This window comes from Eleginops maclovinus, chromosome 3 (genome assembly GCF_036324505.1).
Source record: "Eleginops maclovinus isolate JMC-PN-2008 ecotype Puerto Natales chromosome 3, JC_Emac_rtc_rv5, whole genome shotgun sequence".
NCBI lineage: Eukaryota > Metazoa > Chordata > Actinopteri > Perciformes > Eleginopidae > Eleginops > Eleginops maclovinus.
In genome coordinates, this window is record NC_086351.1 from 12,118,791 (window position 1) to 12,137,341 (window position 18,551).

The window sequence follows — 18,551 nt, forward strand, 5'->3', positions numbered from 1 at the left end:
ATGAAAAACACACACCCATTTTCTGGCAGCAGGAAATAAATGGAACATCCGGTTAAATTATTTGTTGCTTTGGTCAGTCCTCTGCCCCCACGTAAGATAACATCTACAGTCTGCTATGTTACCTAATACTAATCATAGTTTTTAACCTAAGTCTCATATGCTGATCTTATACGCAGTTTTGCAGAAAAACATTTTAGATTCAGGATAAAAAGTATATCAAATCACTACCAAATCACTCATCAAAACGAGATTCAAAATTCTGCTTTGAGATTTTGTGTTATGGGTTTATTATAATTGTTCACTGTGAATCATCAGGCACTGGTGTTGCATCACAATCACAACACAAACATTTTTGATAATATTGTTTTTGCATATATATAGCTTTCTGTCTTTGTCTCCCAGTTCAATCCCATGTATCACTTTTCAGTTAAATTCATCATAAGTTACAGACAAGGGTCGACTAAATCCATTTCCTTTATAGAAGACACCTAATTTATGTTATTTTTCCTGTCAAAAAGATAGAGATTTATGGATGCATCGACAAAATGCAGTGTTTTTCAACAAATAATATATATTTATTTTTTCATCTTCTAGAGAAATTAAATGAAAATCATTTCTAATATAATTTTTTGGCACAGGAAAAAAAGTTAAATCTTTTTCCTCTCATTTCTCATGAAATGTAATAATGTACTCTGCATTCAGCAGTATTTCACAATGATGACATACCATAACACCAGCTCCATTCACTAGTTAAACATGGAGAACCTCCATCACTTGTGTTTTACAGTAGTCATTTTAGTATAAGCCTTAAACATAACAGTGTTTGATGGTTTGGAAAATGCATGGACCTTCACTGTATATAAGGTATTTAAAGTATGAGCTGTGCTTTATGCATTGCGTGCCCAAAGATATCTGGTGCGTGTATATTTGTGCATGTGTGCTTCACAATTGGTGTCTTGTTATACTGTACATGGGCATGCATGTGTGATTCCCGGCAGAACGTAAACACATATTAAGACTTCCTGTCTGAATACCAAACTTAGGGAAGATTTAGAGTGAGAGGGAGGGAAATGGAAAGAGTCATTGAAAGGAGAGCGAGAGACTGAGAATAATGCTCACAAGGAAAGGTGAAGAAGAAGAAAGACACATTGGAAGGAGTGAGACGAACAACAGTAGAAGAAAGATCTGAGGATGCTTGAGAAATGGATACACTGAGTAACAGCAGACAGGCTGACAAAGTGACAGAAAGGATAGGGATGCACAGATCTGAAGAAGTGTGTTGATTACTACAGGAGACTGGCATGACTCATGAATCTGTGAGAAGAGACAAACCTGACCCATTGACAAGAAAGTTGGAAATTCTTACTGAAATGCTGAACCTTCTCCAGACCAAAAAGAAAGCAACAGACGTAAGTGGATGTTCAGAATTGATACAGGGCTGCAAAGTTGAATGAGAGTTAAGTCATCCTTACTTGATTCTGCGTCACCTGGTGGGACACTTATGGACATGAGGACATATCAGCTTCACTTGACACAGATTTAAGCTGTCCCTTGGTTGGTTGCGTGGTTTGACTGGTTAGTTGCTCCTTTTTCTTTAGAGGTAAGTGGTTTTCAGCATTGGATAAACCGTCCTCAAACAGTACTTTGTTTTTAAAAAGAGGAAATGTTGTTATCCTCACAGAAAATAACCCAACTAAAGATTAAAATGAAATTACAATACCAAAACTCATTATAAAAGGGTCATGATTAATCCCTATCACAAGTAAATTCAGTGGTTAAAAGTGTATAATTGTTTGATTATAAAGAGTTGATGTGCAAGCAATACAATACAATAACTATATTTTACCAGAAATTGACACATTTATTAGCAGGGTTGAAAAAGTATCATATGTTTGTAATACGTCATGCAATCACAGTACATGGAAAGACCCCAGTGAAGTTTTATTGCAAGTAAAATAACAAATGTATTTTAAAATGTACAGTTACAGCAGCAGCTAAATGTACAGTTTTTCTGGAGAGGCTTTCTGTGAAGCTTTAATTTGATGCAGGGAAGCGTGAGATATAAATTCCACTATTCCATCCTGTCTGTCTCCCTTTCTATGTATTTCTGTCTTCCACAAAATCTCACACACACACAACCGGGACTCCCACGGTGCTGAAATTTATTTGGACAGTGTTATTTGCAATCTGCCCCTGGGCTCCTCTGCGCTCCCCTCAGTATCACTTTACATTCATTGCATCACCACTTTCTTTGATGTCGGAAGAGGAAGAGCAACAATGGGATAGCTGCAGTAGATTGATATTGTATGATCTGACCCAAATCAGGGACCTATACAAAACCTCCAGTAAGCTATCTATTTTAAATAGTGCGTCTGACAAAAGTTTAGCCATATCAGAATTGTATTTGGTACATGCATACAGGTTTTATTGTTTAACCCAAAGCTGATTTTGCTGGGAATTGTATTGGCCAAATTATCATTTAATATGTTTCGATACAATGCAAAAAATGTAGTCACAAAGAAACAGTAACTCCCTGCTGGCTCAAATGTTCCTTAAACTTACTGTTTTTGTGCTACTCAAGCCTTGAATCAACAACCACTCTAGTATCTCGCGAGGCTGTCCTTTTGCTAAATGCAAACAGATTTAAGATCACAGTTGTTGTTCTTTCCATTTCTTACTCTATCGACATTTTCACCATTTACAAACCTCAGTCCCACAGAAAAAATGCAAACAACTATCTTTAAATAAAAAGAATAGAAAAAAAAAAAAGAATGGGTTTATTTCATGTTTAAGTTAGGTTTCCTTAATCCCTTGTCTCAGTTGGGTCAACTACTAAATCTATTGTCCTTTCCTTGGTCTCCATCTCTGTTTTTGGGCCTAAATAATGTCCATTTAATGTGTCCTTCTGTGCAGTCCAATACGTTCCTCTAAATTTCTATCCATTATTCTTGGAAAGGGGAGTCTGCTCCAACCCATTTTGTTGAGAGTTAAGTTAAAGTTACGTTTTTTGCTAATGGAATTGCCTACTTTAGCTAAGTGATAGGTGTACTCTAGGACACCATGACGTCTCCCTTAGATGTAACAGAGCACTTATGACCACACATGCTTTAGATTTGGATTGTTAGGTCAGGATAAATTGGGACTAAACAATTATCTCACCAAAGACCAGCTTAAGCAACACATTATTGAACAACACTGGAATGTATTACTTGCGATTGTTATTTTTATCTGAACAGATGAAGTGAGTAGTTCAACACAATTTCCCTGAGGCTACGCTCATAACACTCGTTAGCGCTGTTAATGATGATGAACTAGCTCCGAGTACGGGGATCAGGGGATGTCACTGTGAAAACACCCATTTATTTCCTTCAGTGGTCTTAATGTTCTCTGGCTGGACTGATCTTGTTAATGCAGATGAATCACATTATTCATGCCTCACCCTCAGCTGAGCATGTTATTCTCATTAGCTTGAAAAGACTACATTTTTCATCAGTCTGATGATTGTTTTGAGCCACGAGCGTACACAACACAAACTCGAGTCACATGAGCAATTAAAACACATTTGTTATGGAGGGATAGGGGAACATTCCAGCCTCCAGCCAAGTTTTGGATGACACTCACTGTGATGCTTCATGGAAAATATGGGGTTTAACCTTATGTGACCTGGCAGTTTTTAATGCGAATAGATTTCCCATGAGTTTGGCTCGATCAAGACTCTTCTGGATCTGTGTCCTTGTTGTCAACCCATACTCATAACTATGTAAAGGTTAGTGATAGTGCCCAAATCGATTTTCTAATTATATCCCATTGGGATACACTTCATGCAGCACAGTCACTGACTGCCCTCTGCTGTCTATAATATTCACTCCTGGTAAAAAACTAGCCCATATTTGCACCTTTCCCTCTTCACAACTTAAAACACCATATGTAAAGCATCATATAGCTAACCTGAATGTCTAATTTTATAGTCAAATAAAAGCAAGATTTTGCTTGTGCACTCAAAATACCACCACACTGTGAAATGTAAAAATAATGATGATAGTGATGATGACATGTCATGTCACATGTTGTCACTCTGACATCTGTTACAGTTTCACATCTGATATAATCTACTTTTTACTGTTCTTTACTGTAGCTTTTCTCCCAGCTTGCAGTTATTTAACAGTCCTTAAAAGGAAGGTTCATAAAGTGCCCTTTTCTCCAATAAATGTGTTTACTGAGGTTGTAAAAGTCTCAGTGCTGCACCAAATATTTGAATATGAACGTATCGTCTCTGTGATAAATGTATCCAGTTTATTCAAATACAAGCTGTTTATCTGAATTTAGGAAAAGAATGCATCTTCTTCCTCCATAGGAAATAAACACAAACTGGCCATTTGGATCATGATTAATGCAGGAACAAGTCACTCTTTGAGGTTCAGATCTGTTTTGATCTGAGCTATTTAAATGAGATGAACACACACAGGATTTATTCTTCTGTCATGATTACCATGATAAGGGTAGATGTATTATTGCTGTGTGTTTTTTTAAAAGGTTAAGATTTGTAGCAGTAAGAGTTCAAAGACTAATTGTCAAGTAAATGTTCATTATACAACAACAATGTGTGTTTTTGTCCAACAGTTTCTGCAACAACTCTGGATCAATATCCTCATCCTAACCATCACCTAACTACGTGCTTCATCGTCATCGCCACCAACATTATTCTCATCATCACCTTTATAATGGACTTCAACAGCACTGAGTCCTGGCTTTTGATCAATACTTCATTTCCCACACTGCCTGTAATTGGTAGTGCCAGTAACAGGAGTGGCATGGAAGTATATTTTCAAAGAAAGGCTCATTTAGACGAGGGGCTCTACAATGACTTTTACGGCCTTTGGATCGCACTGATGGTCATAAACTCTCTTATTTTCATGGTAGGCACTTTTTGGGAGCCCTCATAGTACAAGTAGATATACATCCTTATGAGTTTCAACTCATATTGACAATGCCAGTCTGCTCAAACATCCCAATTCTGCTCTCCTCTCCCACAGGTTGGCATGGTGCTCAACATACTCGCCCTTTATGTTTTCTGTTTCCGCACCAAGCAAAAGACCACCTCAGTGATCTACACCATCAACTTAGCGGTGACCGACCTCTTGGTGAATCTCTCTCTGCCGACTCGCATCCTGCTGTACTACAGTGGAGGGGCTTGTCTCACCTGCTCCTACCTGCACATCTTCAGCTACTTTGTCAACATGTACTGCAGCATCTTGTTTCTGACCTGCATATGTGTTGACCGGTACCTCGCCATCGTGCAGGTGGGTTTTGCCTGTAGGGTGGCGCCAGAATTGCTCTCAAGCATTAATTTACAAAAACCTGATAACTCTGACTTAAAACCCAGGACGAAACGACAGATTTTCTTTTGTCCTTGCAGGTTGAAGCTTCCCGTCGGTGGAGGAACTCCAGTGTGGCCAAATGTGTGTGTGTGTCAGTCTGGCTGTTTGCCATCGTGGTCACATATTCCTTCCTTTCCACTGCTTTCCAGCACCCGGGCTGCTGCCTCTTTAAGCTCCTGTTTCTTACCATCACTGAGTTCTTTCTACCGCTCATCATCATTATGGTCTTCACGTTGCGGATTATGTGGGCACTAGCCGACCGCCGCCTGATGCAGCAGAGCAGGTATGATCGATTCTATATCACCAACAAACACACACACTGTAAGGAAGTACATAATATCATGCATTTTAACAGGTTGTGTGTACAAGTGTACAAGCTTCATATACAAGAACACAACTTAAAGTAAAAGGACCAAGATAAATTGACTGACATTTGCATCATTGGCAAATATATGGGATGTTGCAATGGTGGTTTTATCTGTCATTTCTCAGGGATAGGAGAAGGAGGGCTGTCCAGCTGCTGACTACAGTGTTGATCATCTTCACTGTCTGCTTCACACCTTTCCACATCAGCCAGGTGAGTGAGAGACAGACGTGCCACATTCTTTTAAAAGTATTATCATCATGTTTTTCTAGCCCATTATCACCCAAGTAGCCAAAAGAGAAAAGGGTCATAAGATGATTCACCATCTGAGACAGAAAAAACATTCTTTGGTAGAGCTCATAACTCGTGTCCATACTCAGGTCCTTATCTCTTACAAGTGGAATCTCTTTGTAAGTGGTCAGAAACAAAAACTCCTTATCAAGAGGAGTAGATGCAAATGTAACAACATAAGTAATCTTATGACTGGGTTCTGTTGTGTTGCAGGTGGTGGTGTACTTCCACCCTGATATGCCTCATCACCTGATAGCCTACCACTTGACTGTCACTCTCAGCAGTTTGAATAGCTGCATGGATCCTGTGGTCTACTGCTTTGTCACAAATAATTTCCAGGTGAGACCGGAGTATTTTCCCTCCTCACCTCAATGTATCCTATCATCCTTTCTCTCTGCCACCTGTCCATCCATCCATCCATCCATCCATCCATCCATCCATCCATCCTTCCCTCTGGCCATAATTTGTCCTTCCATCCCTCTCGCAGTCACTTATTTACTCATCGATTCATTGAATAATTTACTTCTCTTTCCTCCCTTAGGCTACCATGAGAAATATCTTCCGCCGCGCTGAGCCAGAGCAGACTAGTGGCGACATCATCAGCATGCAGCACAGCTCCAAGGCATCAAGAGGGATGGCCAATGCCATCGCTAATAACATGATTAAGATGACCAAGATCCCCACTTCACTGCAGAGACAATCTGGGGAATAACCACGCACTGTTGATACCCTTTCACATGGGCTGAAGATAACTGAAAGTTTCTGACATGTCACAGTCGCCTCAGGAAAGGTGGCTGATTTTTCTTGGCTCAGAAGAGCTCAGGAACAACAGCTGATAATACTATTAATAATGATGATAATGTTAATACCAACCTTTTTATTCTTCTCAAATTAATTACAATTGACAACAGACCAATTCAGTCTGCAACTTTATCATTATCATCAAGAAACATTCCCACAACTTTAGACTTGAAAACAAAAATGTCTTATTTCTATTATTCCTTGAATATAAAAAACATAAAATACTAAATCTAATTCATGACACAACTTATTGTATGTAATCTTAGATACTGTACTTAGATTCATTGTGTAATATTACTTACCAAAAGCCATGGAATTAGGAAATGCTGGTGTTATCGATGGATGATATAAGCTTTTTTGGACCTGATACTGTCTGGGACCTTTACACTGACAAACAGAATTGGATCAACGTGGAGGACTTCACAATATACAATTGGAGTACAATGCTAAACAGACCAAACCTGAATCTCTTTACCATGGGGAAGGATATATATGTATATATTTTTTCTTTTTTGCCTAGATTACACATTGGGAACTTCTGAAGATCCACTGCTAAACATTTTGGGGGAATGATTACCGCTTTTGTGCAGCAGAGGGCAACATTGCACTGCCTTTCAAAGACCATTATAAGACTAAGGAAAATAAAACCACTCAAAGGGCAACTGTTTGGATGACTGAAAGCAGCTACAACGTGAATGTTTGAGTTGTAAACATTTTTGTATAATTCCAAAGTTTATTATGTGCCATTAAGTTAACCACTGACATTGTTTTTATCAAAACAATTCACAAATGGAGAAACACTCTGTCTTTCTGTATTGATCCTCCTTTTGGAAAAACGGTTCTTTTCTAACGTAAAACATATACAATACACTTTAGTTAAGCTCTCTTTGTCTGGTTCTGTAAATGTAAAACCAGTTTTATTGTTCTAGCCTATTGTGTGAAGAAAAAATACAAACCAAAAACAAAATAATAATCCATTGTCAAAAGTTATTATAAAACCTCTCTTCATTTGATACATTGTTATTATTATCAGTTTAATTCATCAGTATCGGCATCATTCATTTTATTGAATAACCTATTTATTTAGTGCAATGTAAAAACAACTAGAAGCCATAGTAAGGAACATCACAATCAATCCTGGCCCTTTTCAAAATATTAACGAAATAACATTGAGATGTAATTGTTAAATTAGTTATAACATGATATAAAAAGTAATCCATTATTATTTAAACTCGCCTGTTTAGTATCCGCCCACTGTAGGTGAGCAGCTTGGTGATGAGATTTGCGTCCTTTTTCGACCACGCCCCGCTTTGTTACTGTGGAAACCAATGAGATTGATGAGTGTAGTGAAGCAGATGGTCTCTCAGTTAGCTGGAAAAGGTTAGCCAGATTGCTAACCTAAACCAACTTTTACTGTCACGTTATAAAAACATGACAAACACGGACCTACTTTGACTTTACCTTGGCGGAGTATAATCTATGGTATGTTACATTTTTCTGTCTTTAACATACTGGTTCTCTATGTATTAACCGGCTAACGTTAGCTGCCTAATATACGTTAATTTATTAGCCAACCTGACGTTAGCTTGCTAAGGTAGCCACAAGTCAAAGCACAGACAGAGTAAAGTGAACACTACTGTGTCCAGAGTAAGGTGTGTATCTATTGCCATGTGACACGCGTAAGTAACTGATCATTCCCAGTTAATAACTACATAGACTGTAGTGGTCTACGCAGTTAACAAACATAGAAGGGTCGGTATGTGGCTCAGAACTGCTTCCCGAGCTAGACATGTTTTAACTGGTTCAAAAAGCCCCGTAGACCAACCCCTATCATACACCCCTTTGAAAAAAACACGCATTTCAACTGTAGGGGAGAGAGAGGCTTGTGCAGACTAGTCACTACACACCGGAGAAGGTTACTCAGTCACTGAATTACTCTCAACAGAACATTTCTCAAGACTGCCTCTCGTCTGTGGGAGGGCTCAGTTTATTTTGTTCAAACATTAACTTCTACCTTAACTGTGACTGACTGAAATTGGTTGTGTTAGAACGAAGAGTGTGTGGTTAAACTGTATCCCCCACGTCTACTGGTTTTAACGGTTTACAATTACGGTTCAGCTATGGTATTGTAACAAGGGTTTATTTCATAATGTGGCATTTGTTCATGCCTCTGATGTCTTTATACCCTGTTAGTGTTGTGGTCTAAAGGTAGTGTTCAAAGGTATTTCAATGACTTTATCACACTCAAGAAAATGCATGGATGAACAGCTTTATAGTGATCTGAAATAGTTAAATTGTTGCAAAATGTGTAATAGCCTTCTAGTGCTTGGACCTTGACCCTGCATAATAAAATATAATCTCTGTTAGTCTTATCTGTCATTGTCTGTAGAGAATGCATTTAAATTCAGATAATAAGTTAGGAGTTTTAATATTTAAGAGCTTTAGCTTACTATCTAACCGCTGTCTGTTTTTCTGCAGGTTGCTGTGTCACTCAGTAGGTCTTTGCCAAGAAGTTTCCACATACTTTGAATCCAGACCTGCCAGGAAGTACTTTCACTTCCACACACAGACAGGCTTCTGCCGAGCCCCTCTCTCACAGTCCAAGTACAACATGCACTCAATCTCCAACACACACTGAACAGCCACAGCAATCACAAACCTAAACTAACCCGTCTAAGCGTGGGATACATACACAGCAACTGAAACAAACAACACACATATAGCCATCCCCCCTTCTGCTACCTCTTCTGCTTTTTTCCGTGCTCCTCCCCTCTAAATATCTCCGGAGCAATGCAGAACGTCTCTGCTCTTCCTGAATTATGAGTCATGCAAGCCACAATGAGGACCTCAATCGCTCTCCCACTGAGCTCCTGAGCCGTGCAACTGCTCACATCTCAGCTTGATGGCCAAGGGATAAAATGTATGGAACATTTTTTTGGACCCAGTCTCATTTTAATTATGATTCCTGCCTACTCCTCAATTATTTGCAATTCATTGGCTATCAATCCAGAAGGTGCTGACCAGCTGACATGCTATTTGAATAATATTTCTGGATATCTCTGCTGTGAATGATCAAGATGAAACAAATGGACAATGCTGATTGTATTTACATTTAATAACATTGAACAGTTCTGCTCCAAATATTGAAATACTTATTTTTACACTGATATATATCAACCATTCAACAAAGTAAACCCATTACCAGACTGTAATGGGAGGGAGAGCAGAGGAGAGGGAGGCATATGTCCTTCCAGAGTGGAGGAAACCCCAGGAAGAAGCAGAAGAGAGTGACAGCGAGAAGGATGTGGAGGTGGTGGGCAGAGTTATGCACATCCCTCTGCACCGCTGGGTGATGCACGGAGCTGTGATGTTCGGACGTGAATTCTGCTACGCGATGGAAACGGCCCTGGTTACGCCAGTGCTGCTGCAGATAGGTAAGGAGATGCTTGCTGTCATATGAAGACAGACACACTGTTGTTCCTCGTTAAACAAGTGTTCTAGTAATGCCACTTTGTCATTCCTATCTACACATGCAAATTCAATGAAACTTACCGCACTGGAATTTTCACTTTCTTAAATGTATTGCACTATTCTATGCTCCCTGTTTGAATGGTATATGCTTAATGCCACAGAGAAGCACACATACCTGTCTAAATACACGTGAATATATTGAGTAAACATACCTGTCTAAATACACGTTCCTCAGTTTATTCCGAGGGTATTTGAACCCACCCCCCACACAAGTTACACAGAGTATCAGTGAAGCCGTACATTGTTTTACGCTGGTTTACACTAGATGTAATGTGTCACAGGCTCTGTTTGCCTTTTAGGTATATCAGGGATATGTCTGTGGCAGTGCTCCCCTGGTTAGTGTCAGGAAAGTGGCAGACCCACTTTGACTGTTTGCCCAGAGTCAGCTGAGAGCATGTTGTATGTAATATATAAGTATGATTGGGTTTTTGTTTAAACTTACTACAGCGATCTAAAAGTTTACATTCCCGCTGTACCAATAGTCAGGTGACCGCACCAACACTGTAGAATTTGACTGTTGTTTCGCTGCCAGACGTGATCTATTGATTTCCCAGACTGCACCACTGTGTCCTATAACTTGTCTGCCCAACAGTAGCCCACCGGGGGCTATGCAGTTAGATGTAGATGAGGTTTGCCAACATAGCAGAAATTGAACAAAGGTATTTTACCCTGGCTAGGTATGACAAGAATGTCTAACGAAGCACATTTTAGCCTCTCCGCATTCCTCCCTATTCTCATTATTGTAAGAAAGGTTATGTGTGAAAAACTTTTATGCACACTCCATTGAGGATGTGTTTTCAAAGCATGTTTTAGGTAGTACTGCAACATTGAACTCAAACAGGATATTCCTCATTGCCTTCTTGCAACCCAAACCTATTGAATGACTGAGTCATACATCTGGTTAAATGTGCCTTGTGGAGTTTTACTTAGAACAAATAAAAGTCATGTTGGCACACTGTGTTGCTCTTGAGGTCCAACAAACGTCTTGAAAGCGTTTCCTTCTGATTCATAGGGCTACTACAGGTCAAAAACTCCACAAGGTCCCTAAGTGAAGTATCCTGTAGTTCTAGTGACCAAAAGGAGAGTGAGCAGCAATGGAAAAGACAGAAAGGAACTGTTTTCCTCCTGCGAAAAAGTTATCTGCTGTGTTGTTGTCTTAAGAGAGGGAAAGCAGGAGCAGAGCAAGGCAGCGTGGGTATCATGTTGTTCCCGTGAGAACCAGTCGCACCACCCAGCGAGCAGTTTAAGAATGCCAATTTCTTACAGTGAAACCACGTCTATATAAGGTTTGGAAAATCAGGATATGCTCATTTAGCAGAGCAGCTGAGAGATGGGCAGCGTCCACAATAAGTCTTCCATATATCTGGGCCGAACCAGGACATGACAAAAAGATCGAGCTACATTGATATTGACATAGCTGCAAGATAGGGATGACTGTTCCCTGTGTTTAGTGCATGCTGAAGCCTAGCTCTGTCTCATGTCCAAGTGATTTCAGCACCCTCCTGGCTGCTTGGTGTATATTTCTCTCTGTTTTGTTGTAACAGGCCACCTCATTATCTGAAGTGCTCCAACTCAACATTGGTAAAGGAAGCTTATTAAGAGCACTAGTGACTTTGCATGCATTTGTATGTAAAAGCTGTCACGTTATATGCCTTTATAAACACGAATAGATCATAGAAGAACATGCGCATTTTCGTTTGTGGAGAGATAATGAAAAAAGCTTCTCTGCTGAGACTTCCACAGTTTGAGGTATTATGGCAAGCCCCTAGATGATCATAAAACATACAAACACCTCGTCTTATTGATGAGTTTCCTACAAAAATGACAGGATAAAACAGTTGAGTAATATTCACATTTAACACTGGTTCTCATGTCTGTCTTCCAGTCCGTAGAAGTTAAATAAAAAGACTTTTTAAAAAGACAATTCAATCAGATTCAACTAATCGAAAATCTTTGACTGATCTCAACATCATATAATATAGCATATATATGAAGATATATATCACAAAGATATAGCCTCTAGTGCAAAGTGGACACAACGGGCAAGCTAAATAAAAGAATTTAACAATCTCATGGTTTTACATAGTCCATCAAAAGTGTTCTTTCACTTTATCTTAATACTGAATCTACCATTTGTTTGTGTGTGTTTTTTAGGTCTCCCCGAGCAATATTACAGCTTAACCTGGTTCCTCAGTCCGATCCTGGGTCTCCTCCTCACGCCTGTGATTGGCTCAGCCAGTGACCGGTGTACTCTGCGTATTGGCCGGAGAAGACCTTTCATTCTGGCCCTGTGTGTGGGCGTGCTGCTGGGAGTGGCGCTCTTCCTAAACGGATCATTAATAGGTGAGAAGACGGCTGCAGTGAGATTTCTATCTGAATTTTAGAACAAATAACGTTTAACTCCGTGTTTGTTTGATTTCGATGTGTTCTGTTAGGCCTTTCCCTGGGGGATAGTCCCGGCAGCCAGCCAATCGGCATCATCCTCACTGTATTAGGTGTGGTGGTGCTGGACTTCAGTGCTGATGCTTCCGAGGGACCAATCAGAGCTTACCTTCTGGATGTTGCTGACACCGACGAGCAAGATATAGCCCTGAATATTCACGCCTTCTCTGCTGGTAAGACAACATGCATGTAGGGACACCAACACACATGTACTGTCTCCACAGATCAGTAAATTGATATGCATACATATCGTTATCATGCATATACAGTATAAGTGATATTCCCTACAGAATATGAGTCTAATATGTTCTACACATAGAGGCGGTACCGTTTTAGAAGCTGCTCATACTTGTCCTTGTTTCTTAGACTTGGCACACACTAACCTATGTACCTGTGTCCCTTCTTGTCTTCTCTCCAGGGCTGGGCGGAGCAGTGGGCTACATGCTGGGAGGTCTAGACTGGACTGGCACAGCTCTGGGCCAAGCATTCAAAGCACAGGAACAAGTCCTCTTCCTGTTCGCTGGCATCATCTTTATAATCTCTGTCACTCTGCACATGCTCAGTATCCCCGAGCAGTCTTTCGCTCCGTCCAACCGGCTTAAAGTCACAGGAAAGGCAGCGTCTACCAGCCAGTTGTCTTTCAGACCTATCATTCACTCTGCACCTTTCCTTGATGTGATCGCAGAGGAGGATGCGTTTGTTCGAGCATCTTCCCGGCAGGAGAACGAATCAGATTCTGAGGAAGGGGACATGGACTTCCTAGCGGTTGAAAGAGTAAGGAGTAAAAGCGACTCGGTCTTAGCCATGCCAGATGCTACGATCGAGATGGATTCTGATCTCGATCCAGACTCGCAACACTTCCTGCCAGAGGTCCATCACTTTCTACCAGAGAGGCAGGGAGAGCTACAGGATGCTTTTCAGCCATCTGATCACATTAATGGGACTCTGTCTCCTTCTGGTGGACCACCCAACCTCACTGATGGGTTGGTAGCCTCTACAAATCCAGGTTGCACTGAGTCTAAGGGGCCAACACACGGCCCTCCTCTTCACCTTCAGATCAATTCTGGCTCTGAGAACTCAAACCTAAAAAAACAGGTAAAATCTCCTGAATATGTTCTATATGGTCTCTTATATTATATATATATTATATATGGAACTTCTGTGCTGTGTTTCAGATGTGTTGTCCCATGTATTCAGTTTAATTTGCTCCTTTTAATATGTACTGTACATCTGTTCCTCTCTTGTGTCCCAGCAGGTCAAGGCTGTCAATGGTATCAATGCGGGCCTGTCCTCTTCTGACTCCTCCGATGCAATGAAAGACAACGCCCCCAGTAAGCTGCCCAGCCGCCCTGCCAACACCTCCGTTTCCTCACGCCCCCACCCACACACCTTCTACAGACAGGTACAATTGCATCAAACATTTCCCTAATTACTTTCTTTAAAAGTAGTTTTGCAAAAGTGGAAAAAGCTTGTATCTTTTTCTCCTTAGCCCTCCTTCACTTTTTCCTACTACGGACGAGTGGGATCACAGCGATATCGACTGCGAAAGGCAGCGCCTTTGAGCCCTCGGCCAATCACCACCTCCCAGAGTCTGAATGACCTGAGCGAACTCCATCGGCGAGCAGACCGCCGGGAGCTGCAGCTGTCAGCTAGCAGTCTGTCATCTGAGGGCTCCAGTGAGGGGGGACTAGACAAGGGCACAACTGTCCGGCTGCTATGGTTATCCATGTTCAAGGTGAAGTCAATCGGAAATGTCCTTAATATTTATTTATTTTTTACTTTTGCAGTGCATCTCATTCACAATATTATGAGGCTTGCAGTTGAAACTCATCCTTCATGTTTCCCCGGCTAGTCTTGATTTCTTGTTTCTCTCTGTCCTCCCTAGATGCCGAGGCAGCTGTGGACATTGTGTGTGTGTCACCTCCTCACATGGTTCTCCATTATCGCTGAAGCTGTGTTTTACACTGATTTCATGGGACAAGTCATTTACCATGGAGACCCGACGGTACACACACTCTAAAGACACTTGCTAACTGACTGCAATCCACACTTGCCATGTATACCCAGTCTATTTGTGCAGTCCGGTATATGACTGCATTGCTAAAATGATCCCACTGTTTTCAGGCACCATCCAATTCCACAGAGCTTCTCAAATATCACCAAGGAGTGCAGATGGGCTGCTGGGGACTGGTGGTCTACGCCGCTACTGCTGCCGTCTGTTCTGGTATAACCCACACATTTTTTGAACTTCATCCTAACTGCATTATTTACAAATAAAATGTTTCCCCTACCGTTTCTATCCAACTTACCCACACTGTCTTCAATAATTTATATTTTCTTGTCATCTGTCCACTCAGCAATCCTGCAGAAGTACCTGGATAATTTTGATCTGAGCATTAAGGTTATCTACATTGTTGGAACTCTGGGATTCTCAATAGGTACATTTCCACAAGAGAATAATATATTGCAAATAAAATTGCAATACATTTAAACAGACTTCATCTTTCTCAACTTAGGAACGGCTGTCATGGCGATCTTCCCTAATGTGTATGTTGCCATGGTGATGATCAGTAGCATGGGCATCATCTCCATGAGTATCTCCTACTGTCCCTACGCATTACTCGGGCAGTACCATGAGATCAAAGAGGTATGTCCAGACACAGAGTATATACTCAAATATCGTAGTATACTGCACACAGTTACAAACAAAAATACTTCAGGTTTTATGTTTTGTTTAATTTAACCTTGGAACATCACCTAAGTCTTTGCCTTTTTCAACACTTTGCAATGTGTAAACATTTGTAAACTGATGTAATTCTGTAGTCTTTGTTCTGTATCTCCTGACTGTTTGGATTAAGGTGTAATCAAATAAAATCACATGTTTTGCCCTGTCTCTAAGCTTAGTCAACATTATAGTTGTTTTAAACCTAGACGCCGACAATCTACAGTGTGGTTTACGGTAATGTCTTCTTTGTTCTTCTCCTCAGTACATTCACCACAGCCCTGCAAACACAAGAAGAGGTTTTGGTATTGACTGCGCTATCTTGTCCTGCCAGGTGAGCATTCTCACTCTTTTTCCTTCAGCTCTGAACTTAAACTAATCCAGTGGCATCCAGCCAAATCTGATTTTGAAATAAGCACTTAAAGACGACTTATCTTTCTTTAACTGAACCAGATACGTCATGATCAAGGCTGTGAGCTTGAGTGGAAGTGTATTTTCTAACTTTGCCTCATACTCAGGTTTTCCTGCTCTAGGGTTGGTGATAAGAGCAACAGAGAGTATGAATGTCCTCACAGCATGTACTCTTCTGTTGTATCATTCTATCTTGTTTTGTTTCTAGGTCTATGTCAGCCAGATCTTGGTTGCATCGGCCCTGGGCGCTGTGGTAGACGCAGTTGGAAGTGTGCGTGTCATTCCTGCAGTTGCCTCCGGAGGTGCCTTCCTGGGCTTCCTCACTGCCTGTTTCCTGGTCATTTATCCTGATATGGAGCCGAGCAGCTCAGAGCCGAACCAGGGCTTGGTGGGTTTACCTGGAGATTCAGACCAAAGTGAAAAAAAGAACAGTGAACAGAGGCTGGCTCTGCTGAGCCTCACAGATGGAGAAAGCTTGAAAAAGACAGAGAAGGACACTGTTGCCTGAGCATGAGAGGATTAAACCAAATGTCTGTCTCTTTCTGACCGAGGGAATTTAATGAAAAGAGAGAACACATGGCAAACATGTTCCCATCTACAGAAATGTAGGTGGGGTGGATTTGAAAGGAGAATATTTTTTTGAGTAGAGGGCTGACAATCTCAGTGTTGGGCTGATACGCCTGTCTTATTGCTACCTCATCCTTAAAACAAAACAAAGTTTGGATGGCTAGATGGATAGAAGTGAGCCATTAGGGAATGTGTGAGACTGTTCAAACTAACTTAGCTCAGACTACTGAAGCAAATGTAAGCCTTTATTGCGAAAGCACAAATGGGAAGCACGCAAAGCACTTTCTATCTCACTTCAGAACATTATTATCAAACTGATGCTGCAGAATGACGGGATTTGTGATATTTTATTTCACAGTAGCTGCTCCAATAGTGCTGAATAGACAATCGTAGTGCCGTGAAGGTGCGTGTGCATTACATGTACACTGAATACAGATGTTCATATATGTTACAGTGTTAAGGGAATACCTTTGGTTGAGGTTAGGGTTATTGTGTTGTTATTTAAGAAATTGCCAGAAAGTTTCAAAACAACAGTCAAAGCCTTTTGCATTTGTTCAAGACTCAAAATGTTTTTTTTTGTTGAATTTATTAATGCAAAGATCGGTAGTGTGCAGTAGGAATTGCCATTTCTTTTCTTTTTTTACGACTATGCCATGAAACACAATGTTTGTTTTTTCATATGAAGCCAGCAGCTGACAATTTATTCGTTGCACTACTGTTGAGTGCATTTAACAACAAAATGCAATGCAACGTCTACCACAAAACATTCTGCATTGCATTTTTGACCAATAGTGCATCATGGATTCTAACTTTCTTTGGGTTTCACTGGGATTTGTTTTCGAGGTAGCATTTGTTTTGCTTTTTATTGAATTATTATTTTATTGTATATTGAGATACACATTCCAAAAACAGTTGAAAGGAGAAACACCGTCATCATGTAGCATCCATTAGTTGGTTAGGGTGCCAAACTTATCATTCGACAGCCGTAAACTGACCTGATGGTCACAGTGGTCAAACATCAAGATGAATAGCTGCCATACTGCCAGGATTCAGTTCACTTTAGAATGACAAACATGTGTGGAAACCGAGAGGGTCTATGGAGGATCATTGTTAACATTTAGCAACATGCAAGATAATGGTTAGCATAGTCCCTATAACATATTCTCAGGGTCACAAACTGAGTGCCGTGTGCAAAGTGTAATAATCTACAGACTAATGTACAACCTTGACTCAAAAGCACCTAATGCCACTTAGTATAAATGTCATGCTCAGCCTTAAGTCTACTTATAAGAACAATATTTTTATATTTTTGGGAGGTTTTAAGTTATATCTTCTAAAACTAACGTTGCATATTGAATGGTAAAGCAGAGAACTTCTATGCAAGGCCACTGACGGATCTATGCAAGCTTGAAATTTCCCCGGTGTGGGATGTGGTGACCAAATTAAACGTTTTGCAGAAAGAAAAGTGCACTACAGCTTTTATTCCTTTAACTTTTACTTGGTCTAAATGTTTCAGAGATTTTTCAGCAGGAAGCTTTTTAGAAAAACTCTTAATTTTAAGAGTTTATGGAAACAGGTCCCTGACTTACTGAAATTGTTTTGGTTTTATACTAATGTTAAGATGTTTAGGATTCTATTTTATGTTTTGGTTTGAAAGCCAATCCCTTGCGTGATTTTAAAGGGATCTTTTAATAATTGTGCTGCTACACATAGTTTTGTACTTTGTAAACAAGACATTTTTGTACCAATTGTTTTGGAATTGGGCAAAAAAAAAGAATGAATCCACCTTCACCTGTGTCTTTGTTTTCAAATAACAATCGCTCACACACACTTTCTATGTATATAGTCTTCTTTTCCCTTTTCGTTCTTTTGCTAATATTTGCCAAAGTCCTAATGGAGATAAAATAACCTTCCTTTAAAGCAATTAACCATTATGAGTAATTATTGATATAAGGTGCAAGAAAACAGTTAATAAGTTAAGGGATATTTAAACTTCTGTCATGGCACCTCTCTTACCCTTGACAGACAGAGACGAAGCATTAAA

The 18,551-nt window shown here is 40.3% G+C and overlaps 2 protein-coding genes across 3 annotated transcripts; both read left to right on the plus strand.

Moving 5' to 3' along the window:
- Positions 1-4,889: 4,889 nt before the first annotated feature.
- Positions 4,890-6,745, plus strand: gpr20 (G protein-coupled receptor 20). Its single transcript, XM_063879107.1, has 6 exons — positions 4,890-4,916; positions 5,034-5,300; positions 5,417-5,661; positions 5,871-5,955; positions 6,247-6,372; positions 6,575-6,745. The coding sequence occupies exons 1-6, from the start codon at positions 4,890-4,892 to the stop codon at positions 6,743-6,745; spliced, it is 921 nt and encodes a 306-aa protein (XP_063735177.1).
- Positions 6,746-6,795: 50 nt separating this feature from the next.
- LOC134862088 (solute carrier family 45 member 4-like) lies at positions 6,796-18,298 on the plus strand. Of its 2 annotated transcripts, none has more exons than XM_063879785.1 (13): positions 6,796-8,316; positions 9,313-10,268; positions 12,520-12,708; positions 12,801-12,980; positions 13,226-13,902; positions 14,060-14,209; positions 14,297-14,542; positions 14,693-14,812; positions 14,932-15,031; positions 15,165-15,245; positions 15,324-15,454; positions 15,795-15,863; positions 16,149-18,298. In XM_063879785.1, the coding sequence occupies exons 2-13, from the start codon at positions 10,046-10,048 to the stop codon at positions 16,446-16,448; spliced, it is 2,466 nt and encodes an 821-aa protein (XP_063735855.1). In that variant the 5' UTR covers positions 6,796-8,316; positions 9,313-10,045; the 3' UTR covers positions 16,449-18,298. The 2 variants fall into 2 exon arrangements, with proteins under 2 accessions (XP_063735855.1, XP_063735856.1); XM_063879786.1 differs by having other exon boundaries at positions 6,797-8,316; positions 14,063-14,209.
- The last annotated feature ends 253 nt before the right edge of the window (positions 18,299-18,551 follow it).